The sequence below is a fragment of the Pleurodeles waltl genome, chromosome 6 (assembly GCF_031143425.1).
Source record: "Pleurodeles waltl isolate 20211129_DDA chromosome 6, aPleWal1.hap1.20221129, whole genome shotgun sequence".
In the NCBI taxonomy this organism is placed as follows: Eukaryota; Metazoa; Chordata; class Amphibia; order Caudata; family Salamandridae; genus Pleurodeles; species Pleurodeles waltl.
The window spans coordinates 1,562,054,855-1,562,073,129 of NC_090445.1; the positions used below are offsets into that span (position 1 = coordinate 1,562,054,855).

The 18,275-nt window shown below is 43.2% G+C and overlaps 1 protein-coding gene across 1 annotated transcript in view; it reads left to right on the forward strand.

The window, feature by feature from the left end:
- Positions 1-18,275, forward strand: part of PLOD1 (procollagen-lysine,2-oxoglutarate 5-dioxygenase 1) — a 42,409-nt gene that overhangs the window by 19,944 nt on the left and 4,190 nt on the right. The window contains exons 14-17 of the mRNA XM_069241258.1: positions 811-924; positions 7,205-7,270; positions 10,534-10,638; positions 18,005-18,151. Coding sequence (XP_069097359.1) covers positions 811-924; positions 7,205-7,270; positions 10,534-10,638; positions 18,005-18,151 — 432 coding nt within the window. The remainder of the gene's footprint in view (positions 1-810; positions 925-7,204; positions 7,271-10,533; positions 10,639-18,004; positions 18,152-18,275) is intronic.

The window sequence follows — 18,275 nt, forward strand, 5'->3', positions numbered from 1 at the left end:
TGAAGAGGGACTTGTCTTAGTTTCCACTGCGTAGGAGAAGGGTTTCGGTGTCCGTTTGAAGATACAGGAGGTTATTCTAACTTTGGAGGAGGTGTTAATCCGTCCCAAAAGTGACGGAAAAGTGACGGATTTACCACCAGCCGTATTACGAGTCCATTATATCCTATGGAACTCGTAATATGGCTGGTGGTATATCCGTCACTTTACCGTCACTTTTGGGACGGATTAACACTCCTCCAAAGTTAGAATAACCCCCACAGACCTTTGTGTCACTTGGGAATCATGAGAAAAAGGTTGTAAGGAGGAAAAGAGATATGTGGCTTCAGTCACTGTAGGATATAGTTGACTAATGGCACATTATGTGAGGAGGTGAGGTGGCTAATTGTGCTCTGTATCTGGAGAGTAGCTTTCATCGCCTACTTTGCTTTAATGGCAAAAGGCCCTAAATTAAAGCTGTAAATAATAAAAACATTCACGAGTAAAAGGTGAAAATGCCACGCAGAAAAAGTAAGGCTTGCAGCTAAACTGAAATATTGAGTGATCACGGTTCCTATCACCTGGTGGGGTTCCCTCGTTCTGATTAGCCATGCCCCTCTCAGCACCTACACCTGTAATTATCCGTTCTATACTCATTTCGAGGTTCTTTTTACAGAGGTCCTGATATGTCTTTGATTGAATAAACCACAAAGTTCCCCTTTATGAGGCTACCATGAAGTCCCTCCTTGTAACGGCCCATCAGCTGGTACTTTATTTCCACTCTTGGGTTCCTCTTAAGATATTAATGCACCTACTCTTCCTTTATTTTTGCAGGGTGTCTTCATGTTTGTGACGAATAGAGAAGATTTTGGCCACATTCTCTCCTTGGAGAATTATCAGACAAATCACTTGCACAACGACCTTTGGCAGATCTTCAGCAATCCAGCGGTAATGTACACACAGAACTTTAATCACAAACCGTGAAGTTGGGGCTATTGCATTTCTTTAGTGATTAGGCAGTAGCTGTGAAAGGAAATATTTGTTTATCTAACGTTTCTGGACGTTGTCCAGACGGTTCTCACTGTTGTTTCAGTAGTAGTCGAAATCCCAACCCACTTGCAAACAAGTACATTCTGTGGAGTGTTTTGCCCAAAATAACACAATTGAGAGCCAAGATTGCACAGAAGTTACCTTATCTTAAGAGGCCATGAATTTTCAATAATGCTTTTTCTGTTACACCTTATTGCATTATAGGCTTTAGTTTTGTGAAAGTGGTGATCTATGGTTCACAAAAAATTGCTGCCAATAACATACATGTTTTTATAGAATGCAGGTTTATCTTTCAATACACTGGCGGCATTTGTGCTTTGTATGGTGCTTGATGTATAGTTTTTTCTGTAGCATGTTTCTGCAGCAGAGCATGCACTGTTTTCGCTCTTTGGAGTTCATCACCTAGCCAATGGGGATCTGGGCTCAGGACTGTAGGGGCTCGTACTACTATTTCCATTGTGCTTTCTGAGGTGGTTCGTGATTGTCACTGTAACTTCAGCACTTACTATCACTCTCCTTTCGATTTAGGCTTTGCTAGTGGCTGTGGGATGTTGCTATCATTTTTGTTTTGCCCCTTTCTCTGACTCCTAGATTCTAGTTGTGAGCTAACTCTTCAAAATCTCCGGGTTTATGTTAGGGGGTCTTGACTTCTAGCCTGGGCAAGTGTGCAGAGATTGGAATTACTTGGATTGTCACTGGTATGTGCTGTACTTATTGGTGTCTTCAAATTCCATGATGGCCGTCTTAACAATCTTGCAAGGTGTTGATGTTGAGTGTGTTTGTCCTCTCCTCTCAATAGTAGGGTAGTATTTGTGGTTCCAAAGGCTGGTCTAGTGATGTCTTCCACTGCGGGGCTCAAGCACTGCAGTGAGACATGCCCATTGCACTTATTATCTTTTCACCTACACTGTGACCTCGCCCCCTGCATGTTATTGACTGAGTGACCAATCAGTGCGACCTTGCAGCACGTGTGTACCTCTGCATTACCAGCTGTCTGGAAAAGCGCAGTCTCACTTGAAGTAAATGGTACTTATTTAATCACTGTGTCCCCAAATGATTAATGCCCACAACAGCTAATGTGTACGTTCTTTGTGGAGGAATGGGATCACATCCATTGGTATTGTCGCATGCTGCAGTGCTCTGCAGTATGGTCGGAAGTAGACTGTGGTGTACTATAGTATTTTATATGATGACCAGTATGATTTGAGTTAGGTTAGTTTTCGGTGATGTTGCTGGGTAAAATAGAGTGCCATGGGGATCCTTTGCAATGTGGAGTGGCTAGATATGATACTCTGGGGTACTTTTTGAAGTGGATCGGACTTGTGAAGGGGCCTCACTTAATTTGTAAAAAGAAAAAAAGAGCAGGTGCCTAAATGTTTTCCTAGGATGTCGCTGCACACACCCTCCCTCTCCTGTTGTGGCCTAGAGTGACAGTGCCAAAGACTAAATAGCAGCAAGGAACTCTGCAAGGTCACCTTCTTGAAGATGGTGCTGAGGGAGACGGCCTGTGCATTGCACAGTCCAGTTTCAACTTGAAATGATTTACTTGCAGATTAAAAAGAAACGCAAGAGAATTGAAAGGAAACTCTGAAGACTGATGTAAGACAATGCCATCAGTAATCAGAGGTAGTAGCTCGATGCAGAGACCTTCATTCATGGTAGAAAAACCCTGGAGAGCAGTACAAAATGGGGTAGAGAGAATTACATAGGAGACTGGTCTAAGAGATAGCCTAACCAAGTACCTAATTGTTACCAAACAAGTGATATGGCGATGCAAAGAGTTAGTGAATTTTGGTGCATATGGGCATGTTTAACCAGCAGAAAAAAGACAGTTGTGCTAGCACTCTATGAATTGCTGATGAGCCTTCTCCTAGAGTACTGTGGAGGTCTTGTCTCCAAAAGGGTACGTTTTGAGTCTTGAGGGAGGTTATTCGAGAATGAAACATGAACATGTCAGGTAGAGGATGATATATTCTTTATTTACATGTTACACCCTTGGGCACACCATCTGGTACATGGCTGCAGTCAGAACGTCATCCTCTCAGCACCTGTAATTACCTACAGTTTTCCACTCAAACCACACCCATGTTTTCTCATCTTTCACGCTCAGCATTTCAGACACCTTCTCAAACAGAGAATGGGGACACAATACTGCAGCAAGATAGATATGAGTAAGTACAGCAGTGCTACCAAGATGGTATAATGTCTGATTCATAGATCTTATGATTAAGTGCACAAAGACCTCAGTCTGCATGTATGAAAACAGTGGATAGATGTAATGGAAACCTGTAACATGATACATGATAGCTCAGCATAATCCCTCAGAGGTGTTTTCGAAAACACATGTAGATGCCAATGGTCTACAAGGGCCAAATCCAGTTATGTGTTCAAGATTTCAATAATGAATATTCATGAGATAGGTACTATTCTATTCTTGGTCTGTGCCAGTGTTCTCCTGAGGGTATGCCCACCAGAGAATGACTGGAGCAAAAACTGCTTCTGTACGCACTTAAAAAATATATCTTATTCACGCCAGAACCATATTCCAAGTAGAACTTGCAAATCAATAAGACCATCATTCAGGCTAATACGTCGACAAAATTTCAAGCACCTCCGGTTTTTAACAAATACTCCTTAATTGCATTTGCCTACATTCTCCGACTGTCCCAGTTATCAATTACAATACATATTCTTCCAGTTCATTACTCACCTGGGTATGAAGAATCCCTAATTGGCTTTCTCAAATGTTTACTTACAAGTGGGGGGATTTTAATCTGAAAATAATGGGAAACTGCTGCTCCCATTTAGACACATTATTCGTTATTCTGCTCGGTTTATCACTTCTGTTATCTGAGAACAGTTCCCTGTCACTTAATCAAAATCATTTTGTGCCACCGTTCTCAAATCACCTTGACCTGAAAGATTGATCTCAGTAGCAAGTACACAATAAATAAAGAACAGACAGGATTTATCTTTTCTGTCATACGACATGGAAGAGTCCAACAGGTAACAACACTTTTCCACACATGCTTATCCAAACAGGAAATCCCTTTCCATGCCACCTTCTGTTCATGTAAAGGCTTCTGATAATGCTACAGTACTGTAATGAGAAAAGCAAGACACGCTTCGTTCAGCATGGTGTATCTCATCAGTGAGGCAAAAATGTTCTACCTCTTCCGATAAAGATACTGTCCATTCATAGCTGTTCATTTCATCACCACAAGTTGTATGTAGCAGCACACCTTGCCATTTTTACTGCAGTAATGCTGTTCTGTGTTTGTTTTTTTACTCCCAGTTGGGCTAACAAATTGTTGGTGACTGGTTCCAAATCAAGAGGGTGATGTTTAGCTATTCTTTTTGTTTTTAACTGACAGCACCAGGCATGCTGGGACTTGTAGCTTGTCTTTTGGCATTATAAATATGGTCGTGCATGTCCCAGTATGCTTGGATGTTAGCCACAAAACAAAGGTGCAACTTAACCATCACAGCATAAGGCGAGTTGCGATGCTAAGTAGGGCAAACAAGGAAGTCCAGTGACACCAGGCCCAGAAAACAGAGGTGACAAATGACACAGGCTGCTCCCACATGCCCACAAACACATCATGAAATGACTACAGCCATGCAGAGTATCAGGCTGGAGAGCTGATGCTTGCAGGGGTGCTGGGATAATGGTGCACAAACAATATGCACATAAGAAAGATTGGACCAAACTGGCTTCATAATAACCTCAAGTCTGTCCAGCTTCGCTGCATGTGTTTCTTGGCGAATACTAAGCCGAGCCAACTTGCCAGTGACTCTTCAGCATCCTGCTCAACCTCTCCAGGCGTCTGCTGAGTGCTTCTCTTCGAAGTGGCCTAGGTAAAAGCTTTTTCTCTTTAATTCCATGGGCCTTAAACTCCTCAAAGAGTTGACTGTGTAGTCAGGCCACCGTCTCAGTGACAAGGCTGCTTGTGAGAAATGTTGGGTAGTGGAAGATGGAGTGCAGAGAGGGGGTCATGTGTAGAGATGGGGTTAGTTGCTGTGCTTGCATTAATGGCATGGGCAGTCACTGACGTTAACAAGGAGATCACCTTCCATCGATTTTACTCTACTTCCAAGAATATGTTTAGACTTGCATGGCTGGTGTTTGGCTTATGGTTCTAGGTGGGACGGATCTAGGGCTCTCAGTCTCAAAATTCTAAAGTTCAACGGTGATGGTCTGAGCCAGAAAGGAGAAGCCGGGTGCTGAGGTTGGGTGCGAGCAGGCATTTGGATGGCTGTATAATACTGGTGGTTGGCTGTCAGTCACTGAATGGGCTCCATGGCATTTGTTGTACTGAAACTGTAGCGCGCTTGTCCTCAACATGACCCAGGTGAGCCGTCCCAGCAGCAGCCAAACTAACCATTGTGATGTTGGCTGCAGAAAGTATGGCCCACACTATTTGCCTCCAAGAAAGAAATAGGAAGTAGTCACTGGGCCGGTTTCTTGTCACTCCTGTGTCACCAGCCATCCCTGACAGAGTGAGCTAGCATTGTACTGTGAATGCCTGGGGTATTGGCAGGGACTTGCAGCCAGGCGGGGTCCTGGAAAGTTTTCTGCAGTGTGCACAGGTGAGACTATAGAGACCTGGATCTCTAAAATAAGTGCCAGTGCCCACCACAAACTGACTACTTTGTAAGGCTATTTTATAAAGGATCCAACTCTTGCCATAACTGGCGGCTTCTCCTCCAAGCAACTCTTTATGGAATGTGCTGTTAGAGTTGCCTCACCATCACCCTGGAAGCACTTTCAGCCTCAGAAGAAATTCATTCTGTTACTTGACAGACACAACCTCTAGTTGTTGTTGAGTTACTGCAGGCAGCTCATCCATCAGCAAATGTACACATCACTTTCTCTCACACTAATTACAATGTTATTGCCCTTAGTGCACCATGAATCACATACAGAACCACCTGAAGGATTACATCTAATGATTTACAAGCTTGCTCTTTTTCTCTGGGAACCCATTTCTGCCCAAGCTTCCATCTAATATAAGCTGACACGTGTGAAGCATGGTGAGTCCCAGTCAGCTTTTCTGCCTAAACCCAATTGGCTCACCAGGTGATGTCCAAAAACTCAACGAAGCAGCCATGTCTTGTTGCAAAACCAGGGGCCTGACTTAAAGTTTTGCAGATGGGCACTCCATCACAAACTTGACGGAAATCCAATCCGCCCTATCACAAGTGACCTAGGATGCCATGCACTTCTAATATGGCAGATGGGACATGCATGCATTTTGTGACTGACTAACTAGTTCACCATACTGTTACTGGGCACTGAGTCTGCTCACACAGCAAACTGATTCTTTACCAGAGAAATCCCCATGCAGACATAGTGTACATACAGTGAACCAAACGAGGGCAGACTTAGCGATAATATATTGCAATGAGGATGGGTGTTCACTGTGATGAAATTAAGCAAAAACAAATATATGTTACCCCATTTATATTTTTACTATATATTGAGTTCTCCAGCTCACCATTTCAACACATTGGTTCTAGTACCCGCATGAAACCTTTGATCCTTTTATTAGTTGTGATTTTCACAAGGTTTTAAAATTTTGCAGTCATCCTTCAGTTTTCCAAAGTGATGAAGGCCTCCAGATGCTACACAGAGCCGGGGGAAGAGGGCTGGGTGCTGCATTCATTAGGAGTGAGTGTGTCCTTTGAGGAACTACATGCATGTTGCACTAGGACCAAGATTTGTGTCTAGGTCTGTGTTAGCATGACAAGAGAACAATCAGTAGGTTTTTATAAGGGCCCATGCTTCTGAAGGTCCATGAGACTTCAGGTATCTGGTATGTCATTGAGTCGCCATCAGCCCCAGTTTCTTTCTGTATAACCAGTGTATTGGGAAATCTGATATGTCTGTGTTTCTGTGTATGTTTTTGTAGGGAAATTCCTGGGAGGAGTTATAAATCATATTGTATTACATATAGCATTTTTACATCACGTTCTCTAAAACTGAGTGATCTGAGGGACCGTAGACGCCTGAGGTGGAATCACCGCAAGAGGGGGATGTTCCACTTATTATTATTTTCATTATTATTATTATTGTTGCTGTTGTTATTGTTATTATTATAAGTTGAAGTATTTTCAACAGACTCCAGTTATAGGGAACTTATTAACAATGTTATCTGTCCCCTTTCCCCAAATGCAGGACTGGAAAGAGAAATACATCCATGAAAACTATACTGCAGCCCTGAAAGGAAAGCTCGTGGAAATGGTAATTTTACTCCAATCACTGCTTCAAACATATTTATCTTTTTTGTAGTGGTATTCGGTAAAATAAATGTATACAATGATCAGATCAAGAAGGGACTAGGAACTTGCTGACAGTGCCTGAGACTCAGAGCTGAGCTCTTGTTTCCACCCACCCACTCCCATAGCTCCTATGTTCTTCTATTTAATATAATCATCTCCAGTGTACACAGCTCCGGCTTTCATGCCACACTGCTCTCCTTACCCTTCTTCTTTCCAATTTTGCCTCCCTTTCCTTTCTACCTTGCACCCCATGTTGGACTTGTTTTTCTGTTATAGCTGACTTCCTTTCTTTCATATACATCCTTAATAGACCCTACCGTTCTCTTCATGTCCTACTCTTTACTTTGCTCATTACCCTCTAATGGACCGTGTCCACCATAGCCTATTTTTCCTTGTGAGATTTAAAGTCTGTCTTGAAGGAGAGAGGAGTTGTGACTGGTCATGCGCAAGCTCCCAGTAAGATCCCGAAATCTGTCTAATGTGATCCAGAAAACTCCTTCCTCTCCATTTTGTAGAATGTCAAGGACAATAAAAAGCAAATCCTCTAGGGCCACATCAGTGCCAGTAGTTCAATATACAACTTCTGCTAACCTAACTTTGTAATGTACTTGACCAAATTCAAATAAGAAGAATTAAAGTCGAGGCTTATCAGTTTTAAAATATTTCAATAATTCTAAGTATTAATAAACCTCCACCCTAACAGTTTTGAAAAAGTCAAACAATATTAATCTTGTTGATCTCAGCCTACCAGAAGTGTTCAAAAGTTGACAAAAAGGCCATAATTTCCTAAAATACTCTGCTCCCATAAGTTTGAACATAACCTGTTAACACACATTTTAGAGACGGCTTCCATAGTTAAGACAAATGTTAGTTAGAATGTAAAAAGGATCGGGATAAATTGTAAAATCCCACTAAGATCATCTAGGACCAAGTGAGAAAACATGTTTCATTGGTAGAGGAAATGATGAGGGGATGTAGGGATGCAAGAGCTAGATGATGGGAGTGCAGGTTGTCTGGGTTCTTGCAGCTGGGTTCCCATGCACACACTGGGAGGCTACGGCTGTCAGTTTCTCCTGAAGAACAGTCCTAAGGGCTCATTATGAACATGGTGGGAAACCCCGCCATGTTCATGCTGGCGATCTTTTCATAGACTGCCAGCCCCCTTGAGACACCGCAGGCCGCATTACGAACATTCTGCTGGGCAGAATGCAGGGCCGGGACATTGCTGACGGCTGACAGCAGCACCTGTTCCGCAGAACACTGCCCGTAAATCAGGCAGTGACCTGCGCAACGGGACACTGCACGGGGGCCCCTGCACTGCCCATGCCAAGTGCAGGGGGCCCCAGAGGGGCCCCGGAGAACCCCTTCCGCCAGCCTTTCCCTGGGGCAGTAGCCTGGCGGTGGCAGAGGGCCGCCACAGGCACGGCCCTCCCTGTGTTTATAATATGGTGGTTCAGACCGCCATGCATGTGGCGGTCTTTTCCACCACCGCCGGCATGGCGGTCTGAACCGCCGAGTTCATAATGAGCCCCTTAGTGTCTCTATGGGAAAAATTGCCACTGGCTGTTGAGCGCTAATGTGCATGTACTTTTTGTTCCTCAGCCAGTGGTATGTTTTGGAGTTCACCGCATTAGAAATTATTGTTTGGAAAAGAACACAAAGTAAGGGAAAATGTTGCCAAAAGAGCCACATTTTTCTTCTCTTTGAAAATTCACAGTGTTTTCCCTCCTAGCTGCCTTACACAAATGGGATGGGGCAGCAGATACTTAACCTAGACACTTGACCTAGCTCCTAAAATGAAGAGCACAGAGACATATCTCTAGAGCCCTTGAAGTCTTTGTCTCCAGAACCACCTTGGTTTTCAGTGCACTGTTGTCATCAAATAGGGGACTTCTGTGGCCCTGGCCAGACATTTTGATCGACACATAGCGAACTCAGGAACATCATTTACAGTTTCACAATGAGATTCTGTCTGATTTTCCTGACATGCAGTACGTAATTCTTTGTTTGTAGCCACTGCTTTCTGGGGCTTTGACCTGTGAATATCTGTCGAGCATGAATTAAAACAAAAACACTGCTGATTAAGAATTGGAAGATTTGTTGATCTAAAAATAATTCAGTTCATTAAAAAATGGTGATGTTATAGGAAGACTCAATTTTCCCTACTTTGGTCCGATACCCAAGAGGATAAAAAGGCAAAAGTAGTGACAATTTCTGGACCTAACCACTAAATGGAAGAATAATGCACAGCATGTGGATCCAGAAGAGATTCATGCTGCTCAACAGTGAAATGCCAGTGAAATACAAGTTCCACAGGTTGATGTCCTGAACTCCTTTCAACTCCTCCACCATGATTAAACTTCGCTATTCTGATGGTCTGCATTCTTTGAAACATTTTATTAGCATTTGTTGTAAACTGTAGGCCCAGACTATGAAACACCACGAGGAGATCAAGAATAGGCAAGTATTCCTAACAAAACAGTAAAAAGTATAATCATATCACGGACAATAGAGTCAAAGAGAGAAAAATCACCAGCACACATTAATCCAGGGACTGCTCAAATAGAACTATTGAATTGAACCAAAGGGCCCAGATTTGGACATGTTTATGCGGGCATCCCCTTGCTCGATAGACGGCCTCCTCCAATGAGGTGCATCTATCCATTGCCCTCAACCATTTATGCAGATGTGAGCCAGTAGCAGACCACCATTACATAGCAATAGCACTCTTGGCAAGTAGATAACCCAGACCAGTTAGAGAGCAAATGCCTCTATTATAACCCCTGTAATACTCAATGGAGTGAGCTTGATAGCTTGACGAACAGTTCAACCTGCACACCCTTTCCCCTGCCCTCTGCTGGCTCGTTTGCACTTTGATCACTTACCTTTCCCGTCCTGATAGTCTGTGTGTTCCTTATCATATTCCCCCCATTTATGTTGCTTCGATCCCTGATATTGATATACTTTGTACCTGGTTTAGTGTTTACCAGAGGGATTACTCCGTCACAGGCGTGACATATATCCTGTCCGCTGTAGTTCAAGTTTCATAGGCTATAATGGAATTGTAATACAGAGGACGGGATGTCTGTCATGTTGGTGATGGAGCAACCCACTCTGCCAAACTCTAAATCAGGCCCTTTGTCTTTCCCCCCTTGCCCTCATTGAAGGACTGTGTCCTGCCTTTTAACCTTCTTTCATCCTTAATGAACTGTCTTCCTTTTCTAGCCTTGTCCAGATGTGTACTGGTTCCCTGTCTTCAAGGACGTTGCATGCGATGAGATAGTGGAAGAAATGGAACATTTCGGCCAGTGGTCCACTGGCACCAACTCGGTAAGGAAACTTGTACCTACTGTGCTGTAATTGATCTGTACACCGTCTTTCCATTGTCAATAATGAATATGTATGGCTGTTCACAGCATCCTGTATTCTCACACTCCCCAGTGTATCCTGTCATTCCCCATCTATTAGCCTAGGGAATGACTGAAACAAGGTCTGGAAATGCAGTTGTTGAAAATAATGTATGGAATATATTGCCATTGATTGTAAGAAGAACACATGTAATCTATAAAGTCTTTGGTGACCCAATGACGCATTGCAGTGTTTGCTACAGTGTTATTTTGCACAGCCGTATGCCATGACATTTCCTTTACTTGTTCACCCCCAACCTCTTGGCTACAGCAGTGCATGGCAAAGAACAGGAAGGGTTCACTCTCTTAATGTTAACCCATTTAATGTGTTCTTAGGTTGTGTCATGTCTGTCTAAAAAAGCATGGAAGAAGCAGTGTTTTTTTTTTTTTTTTTTTTTGCCAAGCTTCACTAACACACACAAGGCATAGCTTTGGCAGCAGCAATACTGTAAGCTTCCAAGGCACACACACCATACACTGAGTAAACCAGGTACTGCACACAGATACATCTTAGGGATTTTGGGACCCTGGGGCAAATGTATTTTGAGGAGCCCTGTTTGGAACAGCTGTGAATTTATGATCCAATTTCAGATCTTTCATGCCCTCTTTGGCCAGGTCACTGACGGTGCACATGCACACTCGTCTACATTCTAAATGTGCTTACATCTAGTATTCAGGGATAGTGACTTAGCTTTTCAGTGTTGTAACACAGCAGCAGCTCACTAATTTTACAACAAATAATTTTGGTGACACGCTCCCATTTCCCATATGGGAGGTTGTGTTTTGATCTAAAAGAAACTTTTTTATAAATGTTGTGTGAGACATTTCTCTGCAAAATGTCTGTTATAGACTCTCACACATCACCCACATTAAAGGAAAACTGTATTTAAAACAATCCAAGAATTATTCAAGGCCATCAGGATAGGATTCTCTGCAGAACAGAGCTGGCACTATCAAGTCCCCCCAATAGGCTAAGGCCAGTGTCCACTTTCCAGTGATACGCCCTTTGTATCACTGGTGTTTGGCAGAAACGAATGTCAACTTGGACATTAAATTTCCTGCTACGTTTCCACCAAACAAAATGGTAACAAACCCTTCAGTCAAAAACCAACCCACCAAACAAGAGTTATACCCAAGTTATTTTAATGGAGAAGTCTTAGAGTGCCAGGAGCCTAGAGTCAAGTTCAAAGACCTCAGATCATCTTCAGAAACCAGAGGAGGGCATAAGTGGTCACAAAGTTTTTTGCAGGGGGTAGATGTAATAGTGGGTTGGCACCCAAGGTGACACCATCTCATCTACCAGACATCAGGCAACTGTTATCCCAAGTGTCCAGTTGTGATTATGATTTTCCAGTTGCAAAGGCACTCACTGGACCACAAGGCTCCGCCATTTGTAATTGCATGTTAGGGGAAGGGACAAACCTTGATGCAGTGGAGTAACGAAAATTGATGGGTGCCCCTGCAGAATGTCATGAGGGCCACAAAATCTCCCAGATCGCACAGATATTTAATAGTCTTTGGCTCAATGGGCCCCCCTGAAGAGTTGTGCCCCCCCCCCAAACTGCAGGGGCCTGTATTACACACTTACCATGGACATAGGGACATTAGGTACCTCTTGCCAACAATGTTAAATTAACAGTGTCGCTTTTCTGTTTGTTTCTGCTTGGGAAAGAAAAGTGGCTTTCCCAAGTGTTTTAATGTTACTTATTCCATGCCAGTGTATGCATTCTGTTAGGCATACAGTGGCATGACCTAAGGTCTGAGGGAGCCCCCTCCAAAAAAAAAAAGAACCCGGGGGGGGGGGGGGGGGGGAAGCCACGGGGACTGTGGCAGCTTACGTTAAGCATCTGCTCAGATGATAATATCTTTTTAAGTGTAAGTACTAAAATGATGGATAAGAAATTAAGACCACTGGTTCCAGTAAATGGAGCCCGATTGCAAGTGAATGGGGGGGGCGTGGGGTGAACACTCGACTTCCAGGTCCATTCTGAGCAGAAGCAACATGTGTGGGTGGATATTGGTGTGTTGGGAATGGTTAAGGCTCACCAGTAATGATGCAGGAAAGCATCTTTGCAGTTACACCACATAGTAAATGGTTGCCTGTGTTTAATTGTTTCACCCCTTCTGAATCTGGGCTGCTGGGATCTGCTGGTTTTGGGACATTCATGGTTCCTTGAGGCAGATCAGATAGAGATTTTAAAGGGCTTCTGGTGATCAGAGGTAGCTCCTTTTCTTGCAGAGAAGTCCAGGTCCTCCTCATGCATAGGCCACTGTTTTTACAGGAACCCAAGATTGTCCTCAGTCTCAGAAAGAATAGCTTCCAGCAGAGGTTCTATCTCTTGCAATGTGTTTCTCAGCACTGAAGAGTGGAGCGCATCCAGATGATGTACAAGTTTATAATTAGGGCTCCTGGTTTTCCGTTCTTATTGATTTTTACAGATCAATACAGACAGAAAACTATTTATTATCCTGTCTATTTTTAAATACAGAAAAAATATGGAAAATAGGCTTTCTTTGGATGATTGTCTCTACTGTCAATCATGAATGCTAGGTCGGTGGGGATACAGAATGGGAGGTGATGAAAAACAAAGACAATAGATTTCCTAATTAAGCTTAATTAAGTGCGGATCTACAGGTATTTATGCTATTCTATAATGCAAGAGTATTTAAATAACTGTCTTGCACTGTATACTGCTGAAACCTTTTAGACATTCCAGAGCGACGATTCATGTATCAGTTAAATAAGTGTGGACAAATACCAATTGCAGCTTCATTTATACAGTAAATACAAAATAAAAGTGGATAAATATAGAAAAATTAGCAAAAAAATAAATCTGGATAAATACAGACCGAAATGCCGCAAAAAGAAATACCATAAAATCGGATGCCCTAATTATAATTCAGATGATGGGGGTTGAGTATTTCTCCAACTGTGAAGTCCAGGACGAGCAGCTGGAACCAACAAACGTTATGATTTATTCAGAAATAAAGTGCAATCAGGGAACAGTGTATCTTCAAGGGTGTGGAATTTATTAAAATATCTACTTGTCCAGGGGACAGGTTGCTTCTCAAATCTACTTGTCCTGTAAAAAGATCTACTTGTCCCTTTGGTGCCATGTAGTGTGGCGACAAATTATGGCAGCAATCTCATTATGTAAGAGCTCTGATAATAGCCTCTATGATTATGCCAGGGCTACTACCATAGTAGGGCTTGAATACTTGCAGTTTCAATCCCTACTGTAGCAATTTCTTTATTTTGCCACCTTTCTGCAGATCTGCATACTGGGGTTGGAGGAAGCAGTAAGCAATAGTTCCAGGGCTGGAATGCCTTTGAGTCTGCAAACCTACTAACCTGCATGTTTTAAAGATTTTCACCAGCTTCTCTCTAATATTTCCCATAGTAAGAAAGGTTGGACATTTACTCCTGACAGTGGCAGAATTAGAGCTTCTTCCAGGGTTGGGAAGAAAGTGGCCGGAGGGAAAATGAACTTGCAAATGCTCAATAGATTTTCACATGAGCAAATCTACACATGCGTATTTACCCATGCTAAAATACAGTTCACAAATATTTTATAGGGGTACGACATATACCATGGGTGCACTTTTGTGACTTTCTTTAAGAATTTGGGGCCACATGTAGGTAGGTTCAGATTTGCGAGTCGCAAATCCGAATGTAGGATGGTGTCCCTGGCACCATCTGTGATTCGCAAGGGCTTCGCAAATACCCACCTAGTGAATAATCATGAGGTGGGTCGCAATTTGCGACCCCCTTGTGAATAGCGGCCCTCACAGGGATGGTGGCCTGCTGGAGACAGCAGACCACCATGTCTGTGACTGCTTCCTTAAAGGAAAACGAGATGCATTACAAAAACGAAAAATGAAACGTTTTTGTTTCATTTTTTCAGAGCAGGCAGTGGTCCGCAGGACCACTGCCTGCTCTGAAAAAATGTTTACAGTGACATTCACAATGGGGAAGGGGTCCCCTGGGGACCCCTTCCCTTTTGCGAAAGTGTTAGCACCCATTTGAAATGGGTGCAAACTGCGATTGGTTTGCGCCCGCGTTTGCTGTCACAAAACAATCCTACATTGTACTGCGAGTCGCAATTAAGAAGGGAACACCCCTTCCTAATTGCGAGTCGCAAACCCGTTTTGCGATTCAGTAACCAGGTTACTGAATTGCAAAACTGGGTTTGTGCATCACAATGTGCTTTTTGCACGTCGCAAACAGCGATAGTCGCTGTTTGCGACATGCAAAAAGCTGCCTACATGTGTGTCTTGGTCCCTAATTAGGTCTGATGTTAACAAAGACATTTTGTTTTTATTAAACTTCTATTTCTCTCTCTTTCGGCTGGCTTTACTGTGAGTGATCGCATTCTGCTCTTCCACAAGGAGCATATTGGCACACAAAGTAGTTTTGTTCAATGTCAGGAACTACAGTGGCAATCAGTGACGTAACGAAACTGGAGGGTGCCCCTTTGCAAAAAACATGGAGGAGCCCCCTCTCCAGACTCACTCAGGGCAGGTGCTGTGCTGAAGGGGCCCCCTGGAGGGCGGCTGCGGGGCCTTTGTTATGCCACTGGTGGCAACGTGTGCTTTTAGAGTTCAAAAACGTTTTGGGGGGTTTTTGCCAGTGTTTGTTACAATGTTGAGGGCCTGGTAGCTCCCACAACAATAAAGTGTTACAAAAGCCATGTCAAAACAAGACATGCATTGATGAAACTAAAAGACTTATAAAAATATGTCAGACCAGTTGGCTTTGTCAGTGTTTGTTTATTTTCATGCTTCCCATATTCGTGTTGAAAATGGTTCCACTGATTTTCCAATCAAAATATTTTTGGGAAATACTAGCATGCATCAACACATTTTACTAAATGACACTTCATTTGCATCTAATCAGAGAGCATTCTGGGAGCTTTATACTTAGCCTCATAGCCTAAACTTTTCAAACATGTGTATACACTTTTTTTTTTTTTTTGTACTGGAACCAACGTCAGTAGTGAAGTGTGACCTTAAAACATTTATATTACAGCACTCACCCTAATAATGAAGGCTTTCAAATAATGAACCATAAATACAAGTTAGAACAGCATTATCTTTTGGAAACACATTACCTCAACTGCAGAGAGTTCCACTCTCTGTAAATAGGCAGCCAAAGGGTTTGTGCTGCAGAGGGTTGGGCCTACTTGTCCCAAGGACAAAGTAAACATAAAAACTTGTTGCCCTTGACCCCAATCGGGCCATAGGAATTCCACATCCCTGAAGTTTTCACAGAATGTTTGTGGAAGGTGATCACGTTCAGACAAGTTTGAAGTTATCATGGTAGTGATAGCTATTGGCTCCAGAGAATTTTCCAGAGAAGCCAACCATTGCATTGAAGAAGACCAAGAAGGAAGGGGTGGATTGAGAGAAGGATGGCTGAAGAGTCGGCTGTAGTGATGCAGGGGTGAATAGATGAAGGGATGGATGGGTGATAGGAGGGGTAATAATGGAGAGATGGAAGGATGAAGGGTAGGATAAACATGGACAGATGATGGAGAGAAGTAAATATAATGGATGGGTGGGGAGAAGCATGAGTTGGGTGGATGGATGGAGTCAAAGAAGGATGAAGAAAGGATGGATGGAGAAAAGTGGGTTCAATGGATTGATGGATGGGAGAAGAATGATGGGTGGATGAAGGAAGGAGAATCCGAGCGAAAGAAGGGTGGATGGTTCATCAAATGTGCCTGCGTAAAAAGCACAATTTGTCCACATTGTTTCAGGATTTCCTCAGGCAAGCAACCAAATAAGTGCAGGGCTTGCTCGTCTCACTCATGCAGTGTCATTTGGAATGGGATTCGGAGTGAGGGGTATTTTATTTTTCTGGCTACTCCCATGTTCAGCCTGCACCCACAAAACTGATAGGGAAGGTTTTGTGGTGGGGTTGCAGAGTACGGGAACATGCATGCTGCCACGTCCACCCAGCACTAAGGACAAACCTCCAGGGAGACCGTAGTCTTGTTCAACCACCATGCACACACTGTCAGATGTTTGCGTGCTGGGTTCAGTGTGTTGGGGTAACATGCAATGCTGCTGCTATTGTTGTGCCCGTTCTGTGTGCATTAGTGAAGCTTGGTAAACATCCAGAACTACTTGCTGTGTCAGTGTTGATTTTGGTATGTATGGCACACTATATTGGGTATTGTTCCAGTGATCTTTAACAACTTTATGTCAGCAGCACTTATTTTGCCTGTTGGATTTCCCAATGGCCACTTAATTGATTTGTCGCTGCAGGTAGTTTTTTTGTGCACTGAAATGTAGTTTAGTTTCAAATTAAAGAAATACTGAAAAATATGATTCATGAATCCTTTGCTTGCGCTACATGGTTGATCAAATGTTGGGCTTTTTTGAGGCAGGATGCAATCTTTGGGCTGCAAATGTTTCTTTTTCTGTTTGTGACATTTGATTGTTAGTTGGAGAAATGGAAGTGAAGGGATGTCTCCTTTAAATGTCCCCTTAGACGCAGTGTGCTCGCCCCCCTCCCCCACATGCCATTTCATTTTATTGGGTTCCTTTGCGAGAAAGGAATGGATATGCCATTATTTTACCAAAATGTTGTGGAACAATGTTTACCTTCGATATAAGCAGGACTCAACTTCTTCCAGCCTGTTCTACCCGCCCTCACTACCACGGCTATAATTCGATTTCAGTTCAGTGGCACCACAGCTCAAATCATGGCAAATATAAAAATATATATTCAAGCTCCCTCATTGTTTCACGAGAAAGGCGTTCTGCTTGTGTTTGTGGTTCTAGAGCCTGGAAGCTTGAGCGCTATTACAGAACCACATATTTTTGTCTTCTCCGATCTCCTACTGGCTGGACCTGTAGCCTATCTGGATTCACGAGCTTTGTAACCAGATGTGCTGTGACGTAATGAGGATTAAGGCAAGCAGCAGCTCAACGGCATGTGCGCAGAAAGGCAGCCTTATGTACCTTTGCCACTCTTTCATCAAATGTAGGTGCAAAAGGCTGACAGTAGTTTGTACCCGTGTTCTAAACTTTGATTGGCTGAGTCTTTCTCAGTATTCCCCACAAGATACTTATGCTTGGTCTACTCCTGCCCTCTAGTGGCAGGACTAGATCTTGCCTAGATTTGTGAGTTTAGGACTCTGATAATTTGTTGCACTAATCCGTGCAGTTTTATAAATGCACGTGTTTAACCTAGTCCCTCCATTTAGAGACGGAACCAGAAAACAGTCCGATTTTGTGAGTGTTTGAGCTCTTCTATTCACGGTCTTTGTTTTTTATTTCAGGACCAACGACTTCAGGGTGGATATGAGAATGTCCCGACCATCGACATCCACATGAACCAGGTTGGGTTTGAGCGTGAGTGGCAGAAGTTCCTCTTGGATTACATTGCACCAGTGACCGAAGCACGATACCCGGGATATTACACCAAGGTGAGATTTGTCCTCAGGTAACATAGGTGGCTTGGACTCAAGGCCCCCAAAGAATAGAATGTTAAGTCACCTGTGTGACTTTAGCGGAGGACCCTAAAACGTATGCGGGACAAAGACTTGGCAC